This window comes from Bufo bufo, chromosome 2 (genome assembly GCF_905171765.1).
Source record: "Bufo bufo chromosome 2, aBufBuf1.1, whole genome shotgun sequence".
Classification (NCBI taxonomy): Eukaryota; Metazoa; Chordata; class Amphibia; order Anura; family Bufonidae; genus Bufo; species Bufo bufo.
This window is the reverse complement of record NC_053390.1, coordinates 118578831-118605488: the sequence shown is the minus strand read 5'-3', so window position 1 is coordinate 118605488 and position 26658 is coordinate 118578831. Positions and strand designations below refer to the sequence as shown.

The window sequence follows — 26658 nt, the reverse complement described above, 5'->3', positions numbered from 1 at the left end:
CACGAGGAGAGGAGGTAGCGGCGGCGCCATGTTGTGACTCCTGGCGGGCAAATTCCTTCAGGCGATCCGCCGCTTGTTGCGCCTTGCTGGGACCCATGACCAGGATGTACGGTCTCTGGGGGTTCTTTGGCTCAGATTTGAGTGAGAAAAGCTTTGTTACCAGCTCAGGATGGAGTTATGGAGCCGGAGCAGCTCTCAGACACGTCCGGCCATGTTGGCAGTTAGCCACGCCCCCGGAGTGGGCGTAATTTAAACTCAAACCAACGACTCCACCCAGTGCACCTGAAGGGAGGCGGATAGCTCAACTCCAAAACAAAAGGCTACACACGTGCTGCTAACCTGTCAGACCTCCGCACATAGCCTGAGCAGGGCATGAAAGTACCCCCCCTTCTACGGGTGACCTCCGGACACCCCGGCTCAACTTTATCCGGGTGGGATCTGTGAAAAGCCCTCACCAGTCGGCTGGCACTAACATCCACAGCCGGAACCCACATCCTCTCCTCAGGACCGTATCCCCTCCAGTGTACCAGGTACTGAAGGGAACCCCAAAGAACTCTTGAGTCGAGAACCCTGGAGATCTCGAACTCTAAATTTCCATCAACCAGAACAGGGGGAGGAGGCAATGGCGATGGTTCCACCGGTTTCAGATATCTCTTCAGTAAAGACTTGTGGAACACATCATGGATCCTCCAAGTCTGCGGAAGATCCAGACAAAACGCTACTGGATTGACCACTGCAGATATTTTGTAAGGTCCAATAAATCTTGGACCCAGTTTCCAAGATGGTACTCTCAGTTTAATATTTTTTTGTAGATCACCCACACACAGGTCCGGAACAGTCATACGTCTCTTGTCAGCCATTCGCTTATACCTCTCACCCATCTTCTCCAAATTCACTTGGATCCCCCGCCAGATAGAAGACAAAGCAGAAGAAAATCTCTCCTCCTCTGGCATCCCAGAGGAACTAGTCCAAGAAAAGGTACCAAATTGAGGATGAAAGCCGTATGCGCCAAAAAATGCCGACTTAGGCTACTTTCACACCTGCGTTTAGGTCGGATCCGTCTGGTATGTGCCCAGACGGATCCGCACCTATAATGCAAACGCTTAGATCCGTTCAGAACGGATCCGTTTGCATTACCATGAACAAAAAAAAAAAAAAAAACGGATCCGTTTTGACTTTACATTGAAAGTCAATGGGAGACGGATCCGTTTGAAAATTGAGCCATACTGTGTCAACTTCAAACGGATCCGTCCCCATTGACTTAAATTGTAAGTCTGGACGGATCCGTTTGCCTCCGCACGGCCAGGCGGACACCTGAACGCTGCAAGCTGCGTTCAGGTGTCCGCCTGCTAAGCGGAGCGGAGGACAAACGGAGCCAGACTGATGCATTCTGAGCGGATCCGCATCCATTCAGAATGCATTAGGGCTGGACGGATCAGTTCGGGGCCGCTTGTGAGACCCTTCAAACGGAACTCACAAGCGGAGCCCCGAACGCTAGTGTGAAAGTAGCCTTACCCGTGGACTCCTGCCTGCGGTTATTCAAAGCAAACTCTGCTAGGGACAAGAATGAGGACCAGTCCTCCTGATTCTCAGCCACAAAGGACCTCAAGTAGGTCTCCAGGTTTTGATTAGTACGTTCTGTCTGCCCATTCGACTGCGGATGAAAAGCCGAAGAGAACGAAAGTTGAATGCCAAGCCGAGAGCAGAACGCCCTCCAAAAACTGGAGACAAACTGCGTGCCCCTATCAGAAACCACATCCGAGGGAATGCCATGCAATTTCACGATATTATCAACAAAAATCTGAGCAAGAGTCTTGGCATTGGGCAGACTGGCTAACAATACAAAGTGACCATTTTACTAAAACTGTCAACCACCACCAAAATTACTGTTTTCCCGGAGGAACTCGGCAGATCCGTAATAAAGTCCATAGACAAGTGCGTCCAAGGACGAGACGGAATAGACAAAGGGAGAAGTGAACCAGCAGGTCGAGTATGAGCAACCTTTGACCGTGCACAGGTTTCACAAGTTGCTACGTAATCCTCAACACTCTTACGTAACCCGGGCCACCAGAACCTCCGGGACACAAGATCAAAGGTGGACTTACCACCAGGATGTCCAGCAAGGACAGTATCGTGATGTTCCTTGAATACCTTGTATCGCAGTCCATCAGGAACAAACAACCTCCCTTGGGGACAAGAACCAGGAGCCCCCTCCTGGGCTCCCAACACCTCCATCTCCAATTCGGGGTACAGCGTGGAGACAACCACCCCATCAGCTAAAATCGGAGCAGAATCCTCTGAATCACATCCCCCAGGAAAACTGCGAGACAACGCATCTGCCTTGACGTTTTTAACCCCTGGGCGAAAAGTAACCACAAAATTGAACCTGGTAAAGAACAGTGACCATCTGGCCTGTCTAGGATTCAGACGCTTGGCAGATTGCAGGTAAGCCAAATTCTTATGATCCGTATATACTGTAACTGGGTGAGACGCCCCCTCCAACCAGTGACGCCATTCCTCAAAGGCCAATTTGATGGCCAGCAATTCCCTATCTCCTACATCATAATTCCTCTCGGCGACCGAGAGCTTCTTGGAAAAAAAAAAGCACACGGAACCCATTTGCCAGGAGATGAACCCTGCGACAGCACTGCTCCAACCCCCACTTCTGATGCATCGGGCTGCACCAGAATGGGAGCAGACGCAAAACATTCCTTAATAGCCGAAAAGGCCTGCAATGCCTCATCCGACCAGACAGAGACGTCGGCGCCCTTCTTAGTCATATCGGTCAGAGGTTTTACAATGGTAAAATAGTTCAAGATAAATTTTCTATAATAATTAGTAAACTCCAAAAACCACATCAAAGCTTTCTGATTCCCCGGTCGGTCCCATTCCAGAACCGCCCGGACCTTTTCGGGGTCCATACGAAAACCAGAGTCAGAAAGCAGATATCACAGAAACTGAAGCTCCTGCACAGAAAACACACATTTCTCCAATTTGGCATATCATTTATTCTCCCGAAGGATTGTCAAAACCTGTCTCACGTGATCCTGATGGGTCTTCAGATCAGGAGAGTAAATTAGAATGTCATCCAAGTAAACTACCACGAACCTCCCCACAAAATGATGGAAAATGTAATTGACGAATTGCTGAAATACCGCTGGCGCGTTAGTTAACCCAAAAGGCATAACCAGATTCTCGAAATGACCCTCGTGCGTGTTGAAGGCCGTTTTCCACTCATCCCCTTCTTTGATTCTGATCAGATTGTAGGCCCCTCTTAAATCCAACTTGGAGAACACCTTGGCTCCAACAATCTGATCAAAAAGATCGGAGATCAAAGGAAGGGGATACGGATCCCGGACCGTAATACGGTTCAATTCCCGGAAATCCAAACAAGGTCTCAGTGATCCATCCTTTTTCTTTACAAAGAATAAACCCACTGCCACCGGAGACTTAGATGGCCTAATATGATCTTTTGCCAAACTCTCGACAATATACTTCCACATGACCTCTCTTTCAGGTTGAGAAAGATTGTAAAGCCGAGACTTTGGCAACTTAGCCCCTGGGATGAGATTAACTGGACAATCATAGTCACGATGAGGGGGCAATTCCTGAGCCCCACCCTCTGAAAAGACATCCGCAAAATCTAAGAGATACTGAGGTAAAGCCGTAGTAGACACACCAGAGATAGATGTGCCAAGACAATTGTCCGAACAAAATTCACTCCAACCAATGATCTGTCTTGCTTGCCAATCTATAATTGGGTTATGTTTTGTCAACCACGGTAACCTTAAGACTATAGGAGCGGGCAAGTCCTTCATGACAAAACAAGACATGATCTCAACATATGAATCACCCACCCTTAACTGAATACCATGAGCAATATGAGTGAGACTCCTTTGAGAAAGAGGGGAAGAATCAATTTCGAAAACCGGAATCTCTCTTTCTAAAGTGCAAGTACTTAGACCCAGATTTTGAAGAAAAAGAAAATCAATAAGGTTTACCCCAGCACCACAGTCAATGAATATTTCAACAAAAAAAATTCTTGAGTCTAGCGCCACCATAGCTGGAAGGAGAAAACGAGTATTACAGGGAGCTTGCATACCTGCTTGCTCCACCTCCTCATTCACACTACCAAGAGTCAGGGATGTTTTTTTTTTTTTTTTCTTTAAGTAAACCTCTTTGTGATTCTTTCTCATCAACATGCGGTTTAACAAAAGGACAAGCAAAAATAAAAGGACCACTTTTTCCACAGTAATAACATAGTTTATGCAACCTCCTAAAGTTCCTACAACCAGAACGGAAAGATACCTGTCCCAGCTGCATGGGTTCCTCCCCTACCCCAGAGTTACATGTCATATCACCCTGGGGAGCAGGTGAGACGAAACCACTCACAGAAGGGATCCCTTGCGCGGAGGGAACCTTACACCTCTCTCTAATACGTCTATCTAACCGTACTGCCAAAGACATAGCATTCTCCAATGTATCTGGGTACTCATGAAAAGCAAGGGCATCTTTCAATCTCTCAGATACCCCCTGACAAAACTGACTACGTAACGCAGGGTCATTCCACTCTGACTCGGTAGCCCATCTCCTAAACTCAACGCAGTAAGCCTCTGCAGTATGTTCACCTTGTAATAAATTACGCAATTTAGATTCCGCCATCGAGACCCGATCTGGATCATCATAAATTAATCCCAAGGCTTTAAAAAATTCTTCCACCAACCGGAGGGCCTGAGAACCGGACGGTAGAGAAAAGGCCCAGGATTGCGCGTCCCCTTTAAGCAGGGATATGATTATCCCTACCCTCTGAATCTCATCACCAGATGAAGATGGACGCAGCTGAAAATACAACTTGCATGACTCTTTAAAGCGGATAAAGTCATCCACACCCCCTGCAAATCTATCAGGGAGAGCGACTTTAGGCTCCCTATAAATTTAACTTCCTCCTATTGCACCTGATGCCAGAGCATTCTGACACCGTGTGACCGAATTACGCAGATCCGCATCCTCAAGGGATAATCCCTGCATGCGATCAACTAGCGCATCAATTGACTCCACCTCAAAACAGCTGTGAAATGGCAGTCAAAGTATTGGCGGGTTATAATGTCACGGCGGACAGGATACAAGATACACAGAATATCAACAACCAAGTGTCTAGGCAAGAAGCTGGGGATAAAGGTCACCTCCTGACAATCCCTACCAGCTCTCCCTAGACTTCTATGCCCACCACGTTCAGACCCTGAAGGTGGGAATCAACGTGTCCCCGTGCCTAGGCTGAAGATTCCCTAAGATGGTGAAAGGGGGAAAGAGGCAGCCTGCTCCCTCAGGACCTGGAGGGGGCCGGTGTCTCTCTAACAGCCTAGACAGACAATCACAAGATAACAAAACCAACTTATCTTTTACTGAGCAGGAACAGCAGTTCCTCTGAGCCAGACAGAAGCTATAACCCGCACAGGACACTGGGAGTGGGCGTAATTTAAACTCAAACCAACGACCCCACACAGTGCACCTGAGGGGAGGCGGATAGCTCAACTCCAAAACAAAAACAAAAGGCTACACACGTGCTGCTAACCTGTCAGACCTCCGCACATAGCCTGAGCAGGGCATGACAGTAATGCTCCAAAATCATTCTGTTCCGTTTGGTTGCGTTCTCATACCAGAGAGCAAACTGCAGCATGCTGTGGTTTTATTTCTGTGATGGGATGCGAAGCAAAACAGATCCGTCATGACACACAATGCAAGTCAATGTTTTTTTTTTAGACAATCTGACACAAATGGAGTTCATGACGGATCCGTCTTGGCTATGTTAAACGGATGCAGGCCGTTGTATTAGCAGTAACGGAAGCGTTTTTGCTGAACCCTGCCTGATCCAGCAAAAACGCCAGTGTGAAAGTAGCCTTATTGGTTGGTTTCCTTTGTGCTAATATTTTGTGGCAAAGTTTTGGCACAGTTTTGGTACATGTTGTTACATCTTACCCAATGCCCCTTCTTTACCAGCCAAATCCCTAGTCAATTGCAGCGTAAGCACGGAAGATAAAAAATTCAAGTTAGCAGCGCAATGTACAGTACACAGACATTATGGCCTCCATTTCGCCCAATGAGCTGTGCCTCCGCTGGTTCCCCTACGGCCATCCAAAATGGCCGCTCCACTTCTCACACTCCACTTCTACACACTGTGTATCGGTAGTCTACGATACTTCCTACTTGTCCAGCCCTGCTTTCGGATTGGTCAGAACTGCACATGTGAGCAGCGTTGACCAATGTAAGAGCAGCAGGAACGGTCTCGTATACAGTGTGCGTATCAGATAGTCAGGGAAGCGACGCAGCCATCTTGGTTGGCAGAAGAGGGTCCCAGAAATCAGCAGACGCGCTGTTCAATGAGTGCAGTTTTTATTTGTAACCAGAGTGTCACTTTAAGGCCTCATGCACCTCGTTGTGGTTCAGTTCCGTGCAATGGGGACAGCAATTTTCAGTCCCCAATGCACGGGCAACACCGCATTGGGGACTGAATAGATCCGTGATCCGTCCGCACTGTAAAAAAAATAGAACATGTTCACACATCAGCCTAAAAATCCACTCTAAAATCAGTGATGAGATCCGCCTGCATTAAATGCAGATTTCATTGTAGATTTTTGGTGCGGATTGCAACAAATGAAATCTGCAGTGACAATCTACAGCGTTACCGCAGCACAGATTTTGCTGTGGATCTGAAAATTTGCATCATGTCTAAGGGCTGATTCACATCTGTGTTTAACTGATCACCGTCTGGACACGGCCGTGGAACGACGGAGCCCATTGACTATAATGGTATCTGGCGGTGATGCAGCCACTCTCCGGCATAAGTGCCAGCTTTGGACGTACTAAAAGTTCAGCATGCACGGTAGCTGTGAATCAGCCCTCAAATCCCCTGCATAGTTTACTGCAAGTTGGAAAAAGGCTCAGGCTTGAGCCGAAACTAGTCACTGATGATGCTATAATGCCTTGAATAAATGTTTCTTCATATCAAGAAAGTTAGTGCCGGTCCTTCTTCACTATATACTAGTGGGACGCCTTCCTTGGACGCGTGCACCACGTGCAAACCGCAGTGCCAACCCATTTTTATCAATAGTTTTCACACTGTCAGTGAACGGCATTTGTTAAAGGGGTATTCCCATGTCAGACAATGGGAGCATATTGGCAGGCTATTTTCGGCAGCTCTATAGAAATAAATGGAGGGTGGCCGCGCATGCTCGGTGCCCCCTCTTTCACTTTGCTGGCTTAGTTCATGAGATAGCTGCGGGTCCCATCCTACCCATATGCCCCTATTGTCGGAGATGGGAATACCGCTTCAAGATAGAAGTGGTAGTATGAGATCTGCATAGTGTGATATTTTCTGTTATGTCCTATGAGTACATTATTCAGATTAAAGTGATTTTACTGAATTGATTCTTTCAATACTTTTTCCATTTGTTTTCGGCAGGAGAGCTATGATAGAATGAAAGCATTAGTAACAGAACTGCAGGAAAAAGCGGAAAAGATAAGGCTTGGTAAGTGACCACAATCTACCTGAAGGTGAAGAAACTAAAGGTTTATTGGAAATGTGTCACCAAAAATTTTATCAACCAGGTACCAACACGTCTTTTTTTTTGTAATCTCATTTTATTTTCTGATATACACCACGGCCGCCCACGACAAGTCCCCTCTGTTTCAGGTCTAGCAGCCCTCCCCAAGGGTCTGCACACCGAAGGTGGTGATCCGGATGGAGCCAGGGGAGCAGAAGACGCCGGGCGCGTGAGTATTTCTGGCCCCTAAAGTGCTCCCCTCCTTCCTCCTCCCTCCCCTTCTCAGGTTACCTGGAGTGATTTCCCCCATGGAGGCCTTGTCCCCTCCATGCGTCTCTCTCTCTCCTGTCGGGAGTTTGGGGTGGGGGGGGAGAAGCCTCTGGTGCGCAATGGCCCCTCTTTTCCTCGGGCCCTTTCTCCTTCTCTGCGCTCCCGGTCCTGTGCTCCGCCGGGGCCGCTTTTAATTGAGGCCCTGGCTTCTCTGCGGCCAACTCCCGCATTGGCTCCCCACGGGTTCTACTCTCTCGGCCGGGATCTCCGTTCGGCCGGGACTCTAGAGGCAGCTCCGCTATCCCGCATGCGGGGAGGGTGGTGGAGCCCACTTTAGCAGGGACAGAATGATCGGGCCTGCGCTTCCCCGCGTTTTTTCCGGGGACCGACTCCATTTTGGGGGCGGGGCATGAAGTTCTCCCTGCTCCCCCCCCTCCTTCATCTGTATCCTGGCTCGAATCTTGAAGCCTTTTCTGTCTCCACCCACCTCCTGTTTCAAGAGGACCTCTGCGGGACTCTGGCTCAAGGCAGCTCCGGACATGCTGCATTGAGGGACACAGGCTGGGTAAGCTCTGTTTCCCCTTCCTACAGGGTTTAACCTACCCCCCTCATCCTCCTATCTGTCACTACAAGGTACTCATGTCTGAGCCCAGACCCCAGGTCCCAAAGCAGGCGGTCACTTCTGTGCGCCATTTTGCTTGTCGCTCAAAATTTCCATCCGGTCAGTTAGATTCCCTCTGCTCTTCGTGCTCTGCTCCACCGCCAAGTGGCTCTGACCCTGACCCAGTCGCCCCTACTGCCCAGCCTATGTTAGAGCCGGAGTGGGCGCGCTCCCTGTCAAGGATGGCACAGGAAGTCTCCCATACTAACAAAGCCATTGTGGAAATACTGGGGCGTTTGTCCGCAAGGCCGTCCTCTAACCAGTCCGACTCTGGGGATCCTGGGACTTATTCCCATCACGGCCATCCCGCTAAATGGGCCAGACCACCCTTCCCCAGCAGGGTGTCTGTGTCTCCCATTTCCCCTGCCTCTCCGCCACCTCCCAGAGAGTCTCACTCCGACGTGTCTTGCTTGGAAGAGGCATGTTCCGAGGAGAGGTTTTCAGATGCAGATTTTGTCTCTCATGAGGGTCAGTCTTCAAAACTGTCCTCCATGGTGGACAATCTCCTAACAGCGGTTATAGAGACCTTACAGGTTAAGGACCCCACACCCTCATCGTCCGGCTCGAGTTTTTCCTTCAAGCGGTCCCGTCGCTCGCCCAAAGTTTCCCCAACCACCAGGATTTTGATTCCTCTCTTTCCAAGGAGTAGAATTTTCCTGATCCCACGTTTTGCCTTACCAAAACGCTTTAGATGTCCTTTATCCATTTCCGGAGGATTCGACGAAAAAGTGGTCTTCCTCACCTATAGTTGACCCGCCAGTATCCCGCTTGGCAAAATATACCACTTTGCTGATAGCGGATGGGGCTTCTTTCTCTGATATCAGGGATAAAAAATTGGAATCTTTTGCAAAATCATCCTTTGAAGCAGTGGGCACAGCACTGCGACCGGTTTTTGCCTCTACATGGGTGAGCGAAGCTATGGGTGAGTGGGCAAACAATCTAAGTCAGTGTCTCCCCTCGGGGGACACCTCGGAGGAACTTTCCGATATTGCCCTGCAGCTCTCCCATGCCAGTGCATATATTTGTGAAGCCTCTCTGGATGAGGCTAATGGCCCGCTCGTCAGCCCATTTGGTGACTATTTGCCGTACCCTATGGCTCTCCTGCTGGGCGGCAGAAAATGCTTCAAAGTGGACCCTGACGGCCCTCCCCTTTACCGGCAGCAGACTTTTTGGCAAACACCTGGACGAGATTATTTCTGATGCTACAGGTGGTAAGAGCACTCATTTACCACAAAACAGGGTTTGTTTCAACAAGTCAAAAAAGCATAGACCTCTTTTTTGACCCCTTCAGAGTTTTTCCAGCCCCAAGCGGCCAGCCGACAAGTCTGCCTCGGATCAGAAGCGCAAGCCTTCTTTCAAACCTCGCCCTTCCTGGCGTCCCCGTCAACAAGGCTCCAAGTCCTATACCCCCAAAACCTCTTCTGCATGACGTGCAGCTTCCAGCACCCTCTGATCGGGTGGACGGCCGTCTTCATCTGTTTCGTCATGTTTGGCTGGCTCGCGTCTCGGATGCCTGAGTAAGAGAAGTCATCTCCGAGGGTTACAAACTGGAAATCGGGTCCCCCACCCCCCATCCCGTTTTTTTTCTTCGTCTCCCCCGACCTCTCCCTCTGCCGCAAATTCCTTTTTTCAGGCTATCCACACACTTTTGTGGCAGGGCGGAGAATGATCTTCTCGGTTCCTTCACAAGACCGTTTTCACTTGTTCTACTCCAATCTCTTTGTGGTCCCCATAAAGAGGGGACATTCCGTCCCATTCTGGACCTCAGAGCACTCAACCACTTCCTTCGGCTCTGCCGCTTCCGGATGGAGTCCCTGAGATCACTCATTGCGTCCATGAAACCGGGGGAGTACCTGTCCTCGATAGACATCAAGGACGCTTATCTTCAAGTCCCAATCTGCGTCAGTCACCAAAAATTTCTCCAGTTCGTATTGGGTCCCTTTCACTACCATTTTGTGGCCTTCCCGTTCGGCCTGGCCACAGCTGCCAGAGTCTTTACGAAGGTTCTGGCGGCGGTCATGGCCCTGCTCCATGGTATAGTGGCGATTCCATACTTGGACCATATCCTGATAAAGGGTCCGTCATTCCAGGCAATGGAGGACAACCTGCGCGTAGTCCTGGACACCCTGGAACGCTTCGGATGGACCCTGAACCGGCAAAAGTCATGTCTTTCTCCATCTAAGTGGCTAACCTTTTGGGCATGTTACTCGACACCTTTCACGCCAAGGTACTCTTGTCCCCGGAGAAGCTATCCACTCTCCGTCTTCAGATTGTCCCCTTGTTGCGTCCCCGTCTTCTTCCCATTCGTCACTGCATGCGGGCTCTGGGTCACATGGTCTCTGCCTTTTAAAGCAGTTCCCTATAGAGTTCCATACCAGGACTCTTCAGCGAGCCATTCTAACCAGTTCGGACCGTTCTCCAGACTCCTTGGATCGGCTCATACGTCTCCCTTCCCCGACCCGCCGGGCCCTCAGGTGGTGGTTGGTTTCCCCGATGCTGACATCGGGCCGTTATTTCCTTCCTCTCCATTGACGCAAGCCTCCGGGGTTCAAGGGGAGTGTTGGAAAATCTATCCGTTCAAAGCGTAGGGTCACGCCAGGAGTGCTCCCTCCCTCAACATTCTGGAATTGAGAGCGATTCGTCTCTCTCTCTGCTTCGTTGGAACCACCATCACCGGGGACGCCCATTTCAAGTTCAGGCTGACCACTCCACGGCTGTGGTGTACCACAATCACCAGGGCGGCACCCGGAGCCCAGCAGCCATGGCGGAAATAGCTCTGATTCTCAGCTGGGTGGAGAGCCATGTACCAGCGCTGTCAGCAGTTCACATCTCCGGCGTTGACAACTGGATCGCCGACTTCCTCAGCAGGGAGCTTCTCGATCCCGGCGAATTGGTTCTTCACTCGCAAGTTTTTCTAGCCAACTGCTAGTGATGGGGTTGGCTGGGCGTGGATCTCATGGCCTCCCGCTTCAACTACAAGGAAAACTTTGTCGCGCGGTGCCAGGATCCGATGGCCCTGCAGTACAACGCTCTAGTGATTCCATGGAGTCAGTTCACATTTCCTTACGTGTTCCCCCCTCTTCCCCTCATTCCGCGTCTCCTCCGGAAGATCAGGTCCAAAGGTATGCCAGTCCTTCTCGTGGCCCCCGATTGGCCGCGCAGAGTATGGCACGCATCTCTAGTCACCCTCCTCGCCAACGAACCCTTACGTCTTCCCCTTCGGGAGGACCTCTTGTTGCAGGGACCAATCTTCCACCCGAATTTAGGGTCTTTACATTTAACGGCATGGCTGTTGAAGCCGCCGTACTTGGGGCTCAGGGTTTCTCGGATGCTGTTGTCCAGACCATGATTCTTGACAGAAAGCTGTCGTCTTCCCGAATCTACCACCCGACCTAGAAGTCCTACTTTAGTTGGTGCAAGTGTCACCTGCTGTCTCCCATTCGTTTCTTGTTGCTGCGACTGTTGTCTTTCCTGCAGTCGGGCATGAACTTGGGGCTGGCTCTCAGCTCCCTCAAAGGGAAAGTTTTGGCTCTTTTCCTTCTTTTTCAGCGGAACTTGGCTTCGCTTTCTGCGGTTCGGACCCTTCTGCAGGGGGTTGCGCATGCTATGCCCCCTTTCCGTCCTCCGTTGAATCCCTGAGATCTTAATCTAGTGCTCAGCGCTGTCCAGTTTTCACCGTTTGAGCCCTTGCAGCAGGTGTCGCTTCGCTTCCTGTCCTTCGCTTCCTGTCCTTCAAGGTCTAGTAGTAGTGCTCCTCTGGACTTCAGTGGTCTAGAGAGCTTGTGGACACAAGGCGCATGTCACAACTGGATGTTTTGGTACAATCAGATTTATTGTAGGACAACGCGTTTCGGGGTTCAGAGGACCCCTTTTTCAAGTCTGAAGCGCTGCAGCAAGTGAATGAGCTGGAGCGCTGCCGCCCGGTCCTTGCACGTGGTGCGTACGATCGGCGGTACGTACGCACCACGTGCAAGGACCAGACGGCAGCGTTCCAGCTCATTCACTTGCTGCAGCGCTTCAGACTTGAAAAAGGGGTCCTCTGAACCCCTAAACGTGTTGTCCTACAATAAATCTGATTGTACCTAAACATCCGGTTGTGACATGCGCCTTGTGTCCACAAGCTCTCTAGACCACTTAAGTCCAGAGGAGCACTACTACTAGTCCCAGTGTCCACCTGAACGGCGGCTTGGCCCCCGCCCAAGGTGTTATCTCGGACACAGTCGGCGGCACCACCAACCAGTCATTTGCTGTATTTCTCTCAGCGTGTCTTTATTGTAGTTGCACCCAATTCGGTGCAACTCCAAAAGGTTTTACTCACCTTAATTTAGAGGACACTGTCTTGCCTCTCCATACTCACCCTATGAGCGCCTTCTCTTCCTCTGGCCATTTTTTACTGTCCTACAAGGTGGCCTTTTTGGTGGCAATCACTTCCATCGTAGGGTGTCTGAACTCGCAGCTCTTTTCTGTCTGTCGCCCTTCCTGATCCTCCATCAGGACAAAGTAGTCCTTCGCCCTGTTCAGTCCTTCCTTCCGAAGGTTGTCGGCATTCCATCTAAATGAAGAGATCACTCTACCTTCCTTTTGTCCTGCCCTGTCTCATCCTTGTGAGCAGTCGCTCCACACTCTGGATTTGGTACGAATGTCCCAGACGTCCTCTTTCTGACGGACAGATTTCTTGTTCGTCATTCCAGAGGGGCCGAGACTAGGGCTGGCTGTGTCTAAAACTTCCCGATGGATTTGTTTGGCCATTGTGGAAGCGTACCGCATCAGTGACCGGGCCCCACCCTTCCGGGTTACTGCTCATTCTGCTCGGGCAGTGGGGGCCTCTTGGGCAGTACATCATGGGGCTTCGGCCCTTCAGGTATGCAAGGCGGCTACCTGGTCGTTTTTGCACACCTTTTCCAACTTTTACAGAGTACACACCTTTGCGTCTTCTGACGCTTCTCTGGGGTGTAGAGTTTTGCAGACGGCGGTTCTCTGATTGGCCTGAGGGTTCTTGTTTATGCCCACCCTTGGGACTGCTCTGTAACGTCCCATGGTCAAGCCTGTGCCCCCCAATGATACGGATGAGAAAACTAGATTTTTGTACTTACCGTTAAATTTGTTTCTCTTCCGTTCATTGGGGGACACAGCTCCCATCCGTTCTCTCTTTTACGGGCCTTTTCTGGCCTGCGTGATTCTGAGTTTGTACTTAGTTTGGCCTTCCAGTTTTTTATTCTTGCTTCTCCTACTTCTTCTTGCTTTTGCACTAACTGATTTAGCTTAGTTCCTGTAGGAAGGGTATAGCTGAAGGTAGGAGCTCACACTTTTGTGATTAGTGTCCGCCTCCTAGTGGCAACAGCTATATACCCCATGGTGAAGCCTGTGTCCCCAATAAATGGAAGAGAAACAGATTTTACGGTAAGTACAAAAATCTAGTTATTGAGATGGAAAATTAAAAATAACATAACCAAATATTCTTCAAATTTGTTAAACATAAAATCAAATGGTATGTCTACATAGATGAATTAGGGCCCAACATACAAGAAAATGATCTGGAAGAAACCGTTCCCAATAATTGCCCACTCCTTAGCTGGATTCACGTGCAGCAATCATCCCCGCTGAGTGGAGATGAATGATCATTAATACGATCATTTGTCCCCGTACACTTTTATTGTTTGTTTCAGCTCATCTCCTATTTAAGCAGGGTAGCGTGCTGCGTACAAACGAGGATTTTAGGTGTCGAATAAAAGATGAGATCACCCAACGAACTTGACAGGTGATTGGCAGCACATTTTCACAGGCAATTATCAGGACTGAGGGTTCATACAAACATTTCTCCCTGTAAGGCCTCATGCACACGGCCGTGTTCTGCGGCCGAGAGCGGTCCGTGGTAACCCGGCCGGGATTCCTTCTGACAGCAGGAGCGCACGGCGTCATTGGTTGCTATGACGCCGTGCGCTTCATGTCGCCGCTGCTGTACAGTGATACACTCGTATGATCTATACGAGTGTATCACTGTACAGCAGCGGCGGCATGAAGCCCATGGCACGAGTGTATCACTGTACAGCAGCGGCGACATGAAGCCCATGGCACGAGTGTATCACTGTACAGCAGCGGCGACATGAAGCGCACGGCGTCATAGCAACCAATGACGCCGTGCGCTCCTGCTGTCAGAAGGAATCCCGGCCGGGTTACCACGGACCGCTCTCGGCCGCGGAACACGGCCGTGTGCATGAGGCCTTAGTTGTCCGAATCCTCAGTCTGTGTAATAGGGCTCAGCTGACCAAACACTAGAACCTGTTCCTCCTGACTCCTTTGCCCCACGTACACATGTACGACTGGCTTGGTCAATTGTGCATATGTTCTCATTAGGGAGAGGGGAGAAAGCCTCTGCCAGAATCCTGAGTGGAATTTCTTCCTGCTCGACATTTATCTCCTGACCACTGCTATAGGTACAGGAGATTTGGGATACTACCTTTCTTCCAAAGACAATGCCATACCTGTCCCCAGTTCAGCTCTATGTATTCCAGTGGAGCTGAGCTGTAATACCAGTCACAACCAATGGACAGGTGTAGTGTTGTTTATGGAAGAAAGCAGCCAAGAAAAAACCTTGAGTAAACTCTTTAGGCTGAGTTTCCATGCTCGGTTTCTTTGAATCGATTTTTGAAGCCAGAGCCAGCAGTAGATTTTCAGCCTTAGGGCTCATGCGCACGGCTGTTGCTGTTTTTGTGGTTCGCAAAACATGGATACCGGCCATGTGTGTTCCGCATTTGGCAGAACATGATCGTCCTGTCCTCTATAGAACTGTCCTATCCTTGTCCGTAAAATGGACAAGAATAGGACATGTTCTATTCTTTTGTGTGGCTGCAGGACAGCACACTGTGTGCTGTCCGCATTTTTTTGCGGCTCCATTGAAGTGAATGAGTCTGCATCCGGATGCGGCCCAAAAATACCAGTACATTCGTGTGCATGAGCCCTTAAAGGGTTTCTGTCAACAGGAAATTCCCTGTTAAACCAGACACAATGCCTTGTAGAGCTAGCTTAGCTGCATGTAATGATAGCTCTCACTTTGCGATGCTTTGCTGCATTTCAGAAAAAAAGTACTTTAATCCATATGCAAATGAGCAGTTAAGCACACTGAGGGCGGGGCAAAGTCACTCTGCCACCTTTGCTCCTCCTCCTCCTTCTGCCAGCTCCTCCCTCTCCTTTACGGACAGGGCCAGGCAAGAGGATTGCACAGTAACCTGGTTCAGCCAATCGAGGAGACCACGCTCCTGGACCACATTCTATCTTGTGTGAAACTAACTTTAGTAGTCCCATTAAGAAACACTCTGATCGGACTCTCCCTAGCCTGAAATTGCCGCTTATAGAGAAGATAAATAAAATAAAATAATCTTTAGGTTTATTATGTGAAACTGAGGTGAGATTAAAACATCCATAAAGCCTTCTGTGTATATGAGTGTCACCAGTAGGTAGAGTTAAGTTATAGCCCAGAGAGGCCAGGCTCTAGTTGTGGTTACAGCACTTGTCGAAAACTGTTAGATTTTTTAATGTTTTTTTATGTTTTACAGGAGGAGGAGAAAAGGCCAGAACTCTCCATACCTCTAGAGGGAAACTTCTCCCTAGGGAAAGAATCGACAGACTTATAGATCCTGGGTACAAAGCTTTACTCTTGGAATCATGATTTTATTATGATTGATGAATTTATCATATACTGATGACGCAGTGATATACCCTGCGGGACTCTCCTGGTGAATTCTAATGTTGTGATTTTTTTGGTGCAAGTTATAGTAGAATCTTCAAATCCACATGTAGCAGACAAACCAACATGGAAAAGAATTGTTTCAAATCTGCACGGACATGGCATGGAGTTTCACCGCTGATATTCACCCATTAAAGAGCTTGTCCAACTTTATGTATATTTTTTTATATTGTAGAGCTATTGTAGAGATATGTCCCACTGCTTAAAAGGGTTTTTCCAAGATTTTTATACTGATGACCTTTCCTATCCATTAGTGTCTGATCAGAGGAGTTCAACTCCCAAGATCCCCATCGATCATCTTTTCATCTCGCCAAGCACAGCGCCGTACATTGTATAGTGGCTGTGCTTGGTAATTGCACTCAGCCCCATTCACTGTAAGGGGGCTGAGCTACGCCTAGGCCACGTGACCAATTAACGTGTCGTCACTCGCCCTAGGGAAAGCAGAGAGAAGGCTGCGGTGCTCACAGGAGCGCTGCTGCCTTCTCAAACCGCTGATCATCAGGAGTCACGGCTGTTAGACCCCCTACCGATCAGATACCGATTACCTATCCTGAGGATAGGTCATCAGTAACAATATCTAGGAAAACCCCTTTAAGAGAGAGTATTTAAAATGTGTGAAGTTTGACAACCCATTTAAATGTATCGGGTGAAAGTCATGGTGAGTCTGCAAATAAAATCCATGGAAAAATCCATATGCAACACAAAATTCTACCAGAAGTGTACTCAGCTGTACAGTTATGACTCATTATCACTCTTTATAGTCGTAAAACCCACAATATAGTTATCAATAACAAATTACATTTTTACACAATTTTGTGGGTTTTTCGATTGACTTAAAGGGGTTCTGCACTTTGTTTTAACTGATGATCTATCCTCTAGATAGATCATCAGCTTCTGATCGGCGGGGGTTCGACACCTTAGACCCCCGCCGATCAGCTATTTGAGAAGGCAGCGGCGCTCCAGTAGCGCCGCGGCCTTCTCACTGTTTACTGCCGGCCCAGTAACGTCACGACTAATATCAACTAGCATGGGCGGGGCTAAGCTCTGTTCACTTGAATGGAGCTTAGCCGCGCCCACGCTAGTTGATACAGATGCTGATGATCTATCCAGCGGATAGATCATCAGTTAAAACTAAGTGCAGAACCCCTTTAATACAGTCAGAAAATGTTACTGGCTGTTTATTCCCCCCCCCCCCCCCCCCATTAATTAGGCAATTGCCAATTTTTTTCCACCTCCCTCTGGATAATCTCTGGTAGCGTTTCAAATTACAACCTTTAGGCCCCTTTCATACAAGCGAGTTCCACGCATTGGACTCACAGTGTGTGTTAGCTGAGAGCTCCCGTCCTGACCTCCCAGCACTGACAGGTTACATAGCATTATTTTGATTTATGATGCTATGTAACCCTTAGGCTACTTTCACACTTGCGTTCGGAGCGGATCCGTCTGGTGTCTGCACAGACAGATCCACTCCTATAATGCAAACGATGGGATCCGTTCAGAACGGATCCGTCTGCATTATATTTCACAAAAAAATCTAAGTGTGAAAGTTAGTCAGACGGATCCGTCCAGACTTTGCATTGAAAGTCAATGGGGGACGGATCCGTTTGAAAATTGCACCATATTGTGTCAACTTCAAACGGATCCGTCCCCATTGACTTACATTGTAAGTCTGGACGGATCCGTTTGGCTCCACACGGCCAGGCGGACACCCGAATGCTGCAAGCTGCGTTCAGGTGTCCGCCTGCTGAGCGGAGCGGAGGCCAAGCGGAGCCAGACTGAGGCATTCTGAGCGGATCCGCATCCACTCAGAATGCATTGGGGCTGGACGGATGTGTTCGGGGCCGCTTGTGAGAGCCTTCAAACGGAGCTCACAAGCGGAACCCCGAACGCAAGTGTGAAAGTAGCCTCCGCGCGGATGCGATGCATGAGGTGAACGCATTGGACCCGCACTGAATACCGACCCATTTATTTCTATGGGGCTGTTCACGAGCGGTGATTTTCACGCATCACTTGTGCGTTGCGTGAAAATCGCAGCATGCTCTATATTCTGCGTTTTTCACGCAACGCAGGCCCCATAGAAGTGAATGGGGTTGCGTGAAAATCGCAAGCATCCGCAAGCAAGTGCGAATGCGGTGTGATTTTCACGCACGGTTGCTAGGAGACAATCGAGATGGAGACCCGATCATTATTATTTTCCCTTATAACATGGTTATAAGGGAAAATAATAGCATTCTGAATACAGAATGCATAGTAAAACAGCGCTGGAGGGGTTAAAAAATAAATAAATAATAATTTAACTCACCTTAGTCCACTGGATCGCGTAGCCGGCATCTCCTTCTGTCTCCTTTGTTGAATAGGACCTGTGGTGAGCATTAATTACAGGAACAGGACCTTTGATGACGTCACTCCGGTCATCACATGGTACGTCACATGATCTTTTACCATGGTGATGGATCATGTGATGACTGGAGTGACGTCATCAAAGGTCCTGTTCCTGTAACTAATGCTTACCACAGGTCCTGTTCAACAAAGGAGACAGAAGGAGATGCCGGCTACGCGATCAAGTGGACTAAGGTGAGTTAAATTATTATTTATTTATTTTTTTAACCCCTCCAGCGCTGTTTTACTATGCATTCTGTATTCAGAATGCTATTATTTTCCCTTATAACCATGTTATAAGGGAAAATAATACAATCTACAGAACACCGATCCCAAGCCCGAACTTCTGTGAAGACGTTCGGGTTTGGGTACCAAACATGCGTGATTTTTCTTACGCGAGTGCAAAACGCATTACAATGTTTTGCACTCGCGCGGAAAAATCGCGGGTGTTCCCGCAACGCACCCGCACATTTTCTTGCAACGCCCGTGTGAAAGAGGCCTTACAGTTCTGGAATGTATTGAATAACACTGACCGCATTATGGCAGTATGTTGGTCTTGCTAATATGTTAAGAATATAAATGTACCTCGCTGAGTTCGCTAAATGCATGCATATTCTGCCAAGCACATGGTGGGAGAGTTGGGGCACCCTCATATATATATATATATATATATCTTTATTTATTTTTTTATATTCTGCCATTTCCACAGGTGGGGATGGGTGCTCTGCAGAAGTTCATCTAATGTGTACAAGCACCTTGAAGGGGTTGTCTCACTTCAGCAAATGGCATTTATTATGTAGAGATAACACAAAGCAATTTCCAAGGGTTGTGACCACAGTGTAATCCTGCAGCAGTGGCCATGTTTGCTCACTATAGGTCTCTCTGGTGGGCAGGACCATGGGAGCGTACATAGGCATGCATACGCAGCAGCTCCCGTCCTGCCCACCTCGTATCTGTGCTTCAGCGATAGCCGTGACCCCTGGATATGAGCAGTGTGTAATGTGATGGAAACATGATTCCAGCCAGCAAAGGAGGCAATATGGACAATGTGTGTCTGCAGTAAATCATGGGACACTATTGCATTTTTAACCCATTAGTGACATTATTATTAGCCTTAAGGACCAATAATATTTTCCCCCTTTGTGTTCTAGCAGTCATAACTTTTTTAAATTTTTCTTCTAATTTTTTTATTTTATTTAGTGGGATTAGTTGTAGGTTTTTTAGGAACCATTGTGGGTTTTATAGTGTATTAAATAACGTATTTTATTTTTAGGGGGAAAGATAAAAAAAAAACTTTTTTGTGGAATTGTTTTACGGTGTCCACTGTGTGGTAAAGATAAAGTAATTTTATTGTGTGGGTCAGTACCACATTTCTATTTTTTTTATTTTTTTTTTACAGTTTCTTTTTTCTCTCCTCTTGCAGCCTGTTAACTCTGCAGCTGATCCATCATTCTCCTCCACACTGAAGAGGAGGGGGGCTGCTTTAACTGCTCATATCTCTGGTTTAGTACCAGCTAGATATGGGCTTTGTATTGTTTGAAAGCTGACATTCCAAGCTTTCAGACAATACCAGAATGACAACAATACATTCAGTACAAGGGAAGATATCACTGATAGAAATCGGGATGCTGTGAATACAGCTGAAAGTGAAAGTAAAAGCAGATTTTACCCGCGATTACTCCCGACTCAATTTCTAACAGTGATTTCTCCTCTGTTGCTTGGACTAATGCTGTCATTTTGGTCTTGGAATGTCAAATTTCAAACAAGACCAGTTGCATGTGATGGATCTGATGGATCCATTAACAGTCAGGCCGTTCTGTCCGGCATTTTATGAAATTGTCAGCTTTATTTTTGTTTCCCCCCGCAATAGCGCCACTCTTGTGCATGGGCAGTGTCTGGTATTGCAGCTAATTTCCATTCACTTGACTACATTCCCTCACAATGTGACTTTTCTATTAGGTCGCCTTTCCTGGAATTCTCTCAGTTTGCCGGCTACCAGTTGTATGGTAATGAAGAGGTTCCTGCTGGAGGTCTCATCACAGGCATTGGCCGTATATCTGGGTAAGTGGATTCCATCTAAACAGACTAATTAGAAAATATGGTTTAATCTAATATATAAAGCTGAGTGTATGTATGTATGTCCGCTAAACGAAACCGCACCTTCGCATTTACAATCACTAAATTTTGCACAGCTGTCTCGTGTGACTCGGAGAACGTCATAGACTATGTTTTGAGTGGAAATTTTCACCCCACCCTTTCCAATTATTTGCCAGAAAATACGCTTGGTAACCTAACCGCCAAACTATTGGAGCCATTGTCTGTTGGCTGTTGTGGCAGTTAGCCTGGATATTCATCAGGTTGCATATAGCAACCAATCACAGCTCAGCTTCTATTTTGCTACAGGTCATTAATATGGGCTCTGATTGGTTGCTATAGGCAACGAAGGACATGCTTAGTATAAGCTCTGCACCACGGACGCCGGGAAACCCTCTGGCCGCACTGACAGTCACTACCATATACAGTGCCCCATCTATGCACAGGTGGCTGTGTCACAAGTCTTACACGTCTTGTCTATCTTTATACTGGGTTCCCACAATAGAGTGTCACTTGCTTTTTTCTAATATACAAGCGAATGACTGACCCTCATACACTACTGCACACAGTGCCTTATCTATAAACCGGTGGCTGAGATGTACGTCTACCGATGGCCATCCTTTGATTGAATCAGTGGGGTACTGGGCCCCTGTACTACAGCATCTTCTGATTGTACCCTTCTGACACGCAAGTAGACATCTGTTTTTTTCTCTAGCAGCTCTCCCCCTCATAGGGAGACCGCATTGTATCAATGAGCTGAAGCTGACATCTTATGCTCTTATATTTATTATCTAAGCTGGTAAACTGCTTATGGTTTATCTATTGCATTTTCAGATCTAAAAGTCTGATCGGATCCTGTTATGTTGATCTTGTCCCCTGATGAGCTCAATTACAGCATGGGTGAAACGCTTCGGGACGATGACGCCATGAATTAACACGGCGTCTTTTTGCCATAATAACAACTCTTTATTTGTAATCAGGATCTGCTTAAAGGAGTGGCTTATAAACCTTGATTTTTACTTACTTTATTATTCTTCTGTGCATGTTTATTATTCCTAGGGCGTTCACAGGAGGCTCCTGATACGGGATCGCCCCTATAGGGACGGCTATTCCATTTATAAGCAGGGCATAAGAGATATAGGGCCAGCGCTAGGGTTAGAGCCCGCAGTATAATATACCTGGCCCACACCTGCCTACTGTTGTCCCGAAGTGTTGAGTATTTACTCACTCATATTTTATATATATATATATATATATATATATATATATATATATATATTACAGTTGCAAGAAAAAATATGTGAACCCTTTGGAATGATATGGATTTCTGCACAAATTGGTCATAAAATGTGATCTGAGATTCATCTAAGTCACAACAATAGACAATCACAGTCTGCTTAAACTAATAACACACAATTAAATGTTACCATGTTTTTATTGAACACACCATGTAAACATTCACAGTGCAGGTGGAAAAAGTATGTGAACCCTTGGATTTAATAACTGGTTGAACCTCCTTTGGCAGCAATAATTTCAACCAAACGTTTCCTGTAGTTGCAGATCAGATGTGCACAACGGTCAGGAGTAATTCTTGACCATTCCTCTTTACAGAACTGTTTCAGTTCAGCAATATTCTTGGGATGTCTGGTGTGAATTGCTTTCTTGAGGTCATGCCACAGCATCTCAATCGGGTTGAGGTCAGGACTCTGACTGGGCCACTCCAGAAGGCGTATTGTTTTCTGTTTAAGCCATTCTGTTGTTGATTTACTTCTATTCTTTGGGTCGTTGCAACAAGACAACACCCATCTTCTGTTGAGCTTCAGCTGGTGGACAGATGGCCTTAAGTTCTCCTGCAAAATGTCTTGATAAACTTGGGAATTCATTTTTCCTTCGATGATAGCAATCTGTCCAGGCCCTGACGCAGCAAAGCAGCCCCAAACCATGATGCCCCCACCACCATACTTCACAGTTGGGATGAGGTTTTGATGTTGGTGTGCTGTGCCTCTTTTTCTCCACACATACACTGCGTGCAGAATTATTAGGCAAATGAGTATTTTGACCACATCATCCTCTTTATGCATTTGTCTTACTCCAAGCTGTATAGGCTCGAAAGCCTACTACCAATTAAGCATATTAGGTGATGTGCATCTCTGTAATGAGAAGGGGTGTGGTCTAATGACATCAACACCCTATATTAGGTGTGCATAATTATTAGGCAACTTCCTTTCCTTTGGCAAAATGGGTCAAAAGAAGGACTTGAGAGGATCAGAAAAGTCAAAAATAGTGGGATATCTTGCAGAGGGATGCAGCACTCTTAAAATTGCAAAGCTTCTGAAGCGTGATCGTCGAACAATCAAGCGTTTCATTCAAAATAGTCAACAGGGTCGCAAGAAGCGTGTGGAAAAACCAAGGCGCAAAATAACTGCCCATGAACTGAGAAAAGTCAAGCGTGCAGCTGCCAAGATGCCACTTGCCACCAGTTTGGCCATATTTCAGAGCTGCAACATCACTGGAGTGCCCAAAAGCACAAGGTGTGCAATACTCAGAGACATGGCCAAGGTAAGAAAGGCTGAAAGACGACCACCACTGAACAAGACACACAAGCTGAAACGTCAAGACTGGGCCAAGAAATATCTCAAGACTGATTTTTCTAAGGTTTTATGGACTGATGAAATGAGAGTGAGTCTTGATGGGCCAGATGGATGGGCCCATGGCTGGATTGGTAAAGGGCAGAGAGCTCCAGTCCGACTCAGACGCCAGCAAGGTGGAGGTGGAGTACTGGTTTGGGCTGGTATCATCAAAGATGAGCTTGTGGGGCCTTTTCGGGTTGAGGATGGAGTCAAGCTCAACTCCCAGTCCTACTGCCAGTTTCTGGAAGACACCTTCTTCAAGCAGTGGTACAGGAAGAAGTCTGCATCCTTCAAGAAAAACATGATTTTCATGCAGGACAATGCTCCATCACACGCGTCCAAGTACTCCACAGCGTGGCTGGCAAGAAAGGGTATAAAAGAAGAAAATCTAATGACATGGCCTCCTTGTTCACCTGGTCTGAACCCCATTGAGAACCTGTGGTCCATCATCAAATGTGAGATTTACAAGGAGGGAAAACAGTACACCTCTCTGAACAGTGTCTGGGAGGCTGTGGTTGCTGCTGCACGCAATGTTGATGGTGAACAGATCAAAACACTGACAGAATCCATGGATGGCAGGCTTTTGAGTGTCCTTGCAAAGAAAGGTGGCTATATTGGTCACTGATTTGTTTTTGTTTTGTTTTTGAATGTCAGAAATGTATATTTGTGAATGTTGAGATGTTATATTGGTTTCATTGGTAAAAATAAATAATTGAAATGGGTATATATTTGTTTTTTGTTAAGTTGCCTAATAATTATGCACAGTAATAGTCACCTGCACACACAGATATCCCCCTAAAATAGCTAAAACTAAAAACAAACTAAAAACTACTTCCAAAAATATTCAGCTTTGATATTAATGAGTTTTTTGGGTTCATTTAGAACATGGTTGTTGTTCAATAATAAAATTAATCCTCAAAAATACAACTTGCCTAATAATTCTGCACTCCCTGTAGTGTTGTGTGTTTCTTCCAAACAACTCAACTTTGGTTTCATCTGTCCACAGAATATTTTGCCAGTACTGCTGTGGAACATCCAGGTGCTCTTGTGCAAACTGTAAACGTGCAGCAATGTTTTTTTGGGACAGCAGGGACTTCCTCTGTGGTATCCTTTTATGAAATCCATTCTTGTTTAGTGTTTTACTTATCGTAGATTGGCTATCAGGGATGTTATCATATGCCAGAGACTTTTGTAAGTCTTTAGCTGACACTCTAGGATTCTTCTTCACCTCATTGAGCAGACTGCGCTGTGCTCTTGCAGTCCTCTTTACAGGACGGCCACTCCTAGGGAGAGTAGCTGCAGTGCTGAACTTTCTCCATTTATAGACAATTTGTCTTACCGTGGACTAATGAACAGCAAGGCTTTTGGAGATACTTTTATAACCCTTTCCATCTTTATGCAAGTCAACAATTCTTAATCGTAGGTCTTCTGAAAGCTCTTTTGTGCGAGGCATCATTCACATCAGGCAATGCTTCTTGTGAAAAGCAAACCCAGAACTGGTGTGTTTTTTTTTGTAGGGCAGGGCAGCTGTAACCAACACCTCCAATCTCATCTCATTGATTGGACTCCAGTTGGCTGACACCTCACTCCAATTAGCTCTTGGAGATGTCATTAGTCTAGGGGTTCACATACTTTTTCCACCTACACTGTGAATGTTTACATGGTGTGTTCAATAAAGACATGGTAACATTTAATTCTTTGTGTGTTATTAGTTTAAGCAGACTGTGATTGTCTATTGTTGTGACTTAGATGAAGATCCGATCACATTTTATTAACAATTTGTGCAGAAATCCATATAATTCCAAAGGGTTCACATACTTTTTCTTGCAACTGTGTGTGTGTGTGTGTGTGTATATATATATATATATATCATTTTTTTTTTTTCCATCTTTGTCTTAATATTATTATATGAGTTTATTGGGGTTTTTGTTTTAAAGGGGTTCTCCGGGATTAACCTTTTTTTACATAAAAAAATCAAACCTGTGGAGGAAAGATTAGTTACCAGATACTTACCTTCCAAAGTGCAGCCATTCCTGAGATCTGCCTCCCGGTCACGTGGTCCCTCCAGATGTCTTTTCTTTGCTTCCGGAATAGTCTGTCTGTCTTGTCTTCCGCTCCTCTCTTCCTGGCTTGAGCAGGAGACAGATCGTCACTAATCACATCACCGCCTCCTGCAAGTGGAAGTGCCGACCTCCGTCTTCTCCCCCAGCTTGCTCAGGAGAGCTGTGTATGCCCCGCCCCTGGGGCGTGGCTTTGGAGATTGCTGCAGAAGCTCTGGCAGTAGTGCTGCAGTGAGGGCTGATGCCTACAGTCCTTTGAGTATAAGCAGAAAGTGCCCATATACAAGCTCTCCCCCTCCCCCCCTCCAATCCAGATTGGGCATAGGGGAGTGCAAGGATGTAATTTGCCGTAATAGCCCTTCTCTGCTGTCCCAGAAGCGTGACAGACAGACAGACAGACAGAGCAGTGCGGGGGGCGTGGCCAGACTGTGACTCATCTCTGTGCAGTGCAGCCAGGCTTGTGTATCAATAAAGTTATGTATTCAACAAAACAAGAAGGAGAGAAAGTAAACAGATCTGCCAGGATAATGTGATGTCTTTCATGGAGGAAGGAAAGCTCAGACATGAAAAACAGGTATTAGGGGCATATGTATGGATGGTGAGGGGTGTTAGGAGCACATAAAAAGAATTTAGATTTTGGGACCGAACAACCTCTTTAACCCCTTAGGGACACAGCCTTATTTCACCTTAAGGACCAGGCCATTTTTTGCAAATCTGACCAGTGTCACTTTAAGTGGTGATAACTTTAAAACACTTTGACTTATCCAGGCCATTCTGAGATAGTTTTTTCGTCACATATTGTACTTCATGACACTGGTAAAAGGAAGTAAAAAAAATTCATTTTCATTTATAAAAAAATACCAAATTTACCAAAAATTTGTAAAAAAATTGCAAATTTCTCTACTTCTATAATACATAGTAATACCTACAAAAATAGTTATTACTTTACATTCCCCATATGTCTACTTCATGTTTGGATCAATTTGGGAATGATATTTTATTTTTGAGGGATGTTACAAGGCTTAGAAGTTTAGAAGCAAATCTTGAAATCTTTCCGAAATTTTCAAAAACCCACTTTTTAGGGACCAGTTCAGGTCTGAAGTCACTTTGTGAGGCTCACATAATAGAAACCACCCAAAAATGACCCCATTCTAGAAACTACACCCCTCAAGGTATTCAAAACTGATTTTACAAACGTCGTTAACCCAGAATTTAGATTTTTGGGCAAACTTTCCATTTTAATCCATTTTTTCCAGTAACAAAGCAAGGGTTAACAGCC

The 26658-nt window shown here is 46.8% G+C and overlaps 1 protein-coding gene across 1 annotated transcript in view; it reads left to right on the top strand.

The window, feature by feature from the left end:
• MCCC2 (methylcrotonyl-CoA carboxylase subunit 2) overlaps nucleotides 1–26658 on the top strand; it is a 174365-nt gene that overhangs the window by 9076 nt on the left and 138631 nt on the right. The window contains exons 2-4 of the mRNA XM_040421473.1: nucleotides 7460–7526; nucleotides 16026–16110; nucleotides 20555–20656. Coding sequence (XP_040277407.1) covers nucleotides 7460–7526; nucleotides 16026–16110; nucleotides 20555–20656 — 254 coding nt within the window. The remainder of the gene's footprint in view (nucleotides 1–7459; nucleotides 7527–16025; nucleotides 16111–20554; nucleotides 20657–26658) is intronic.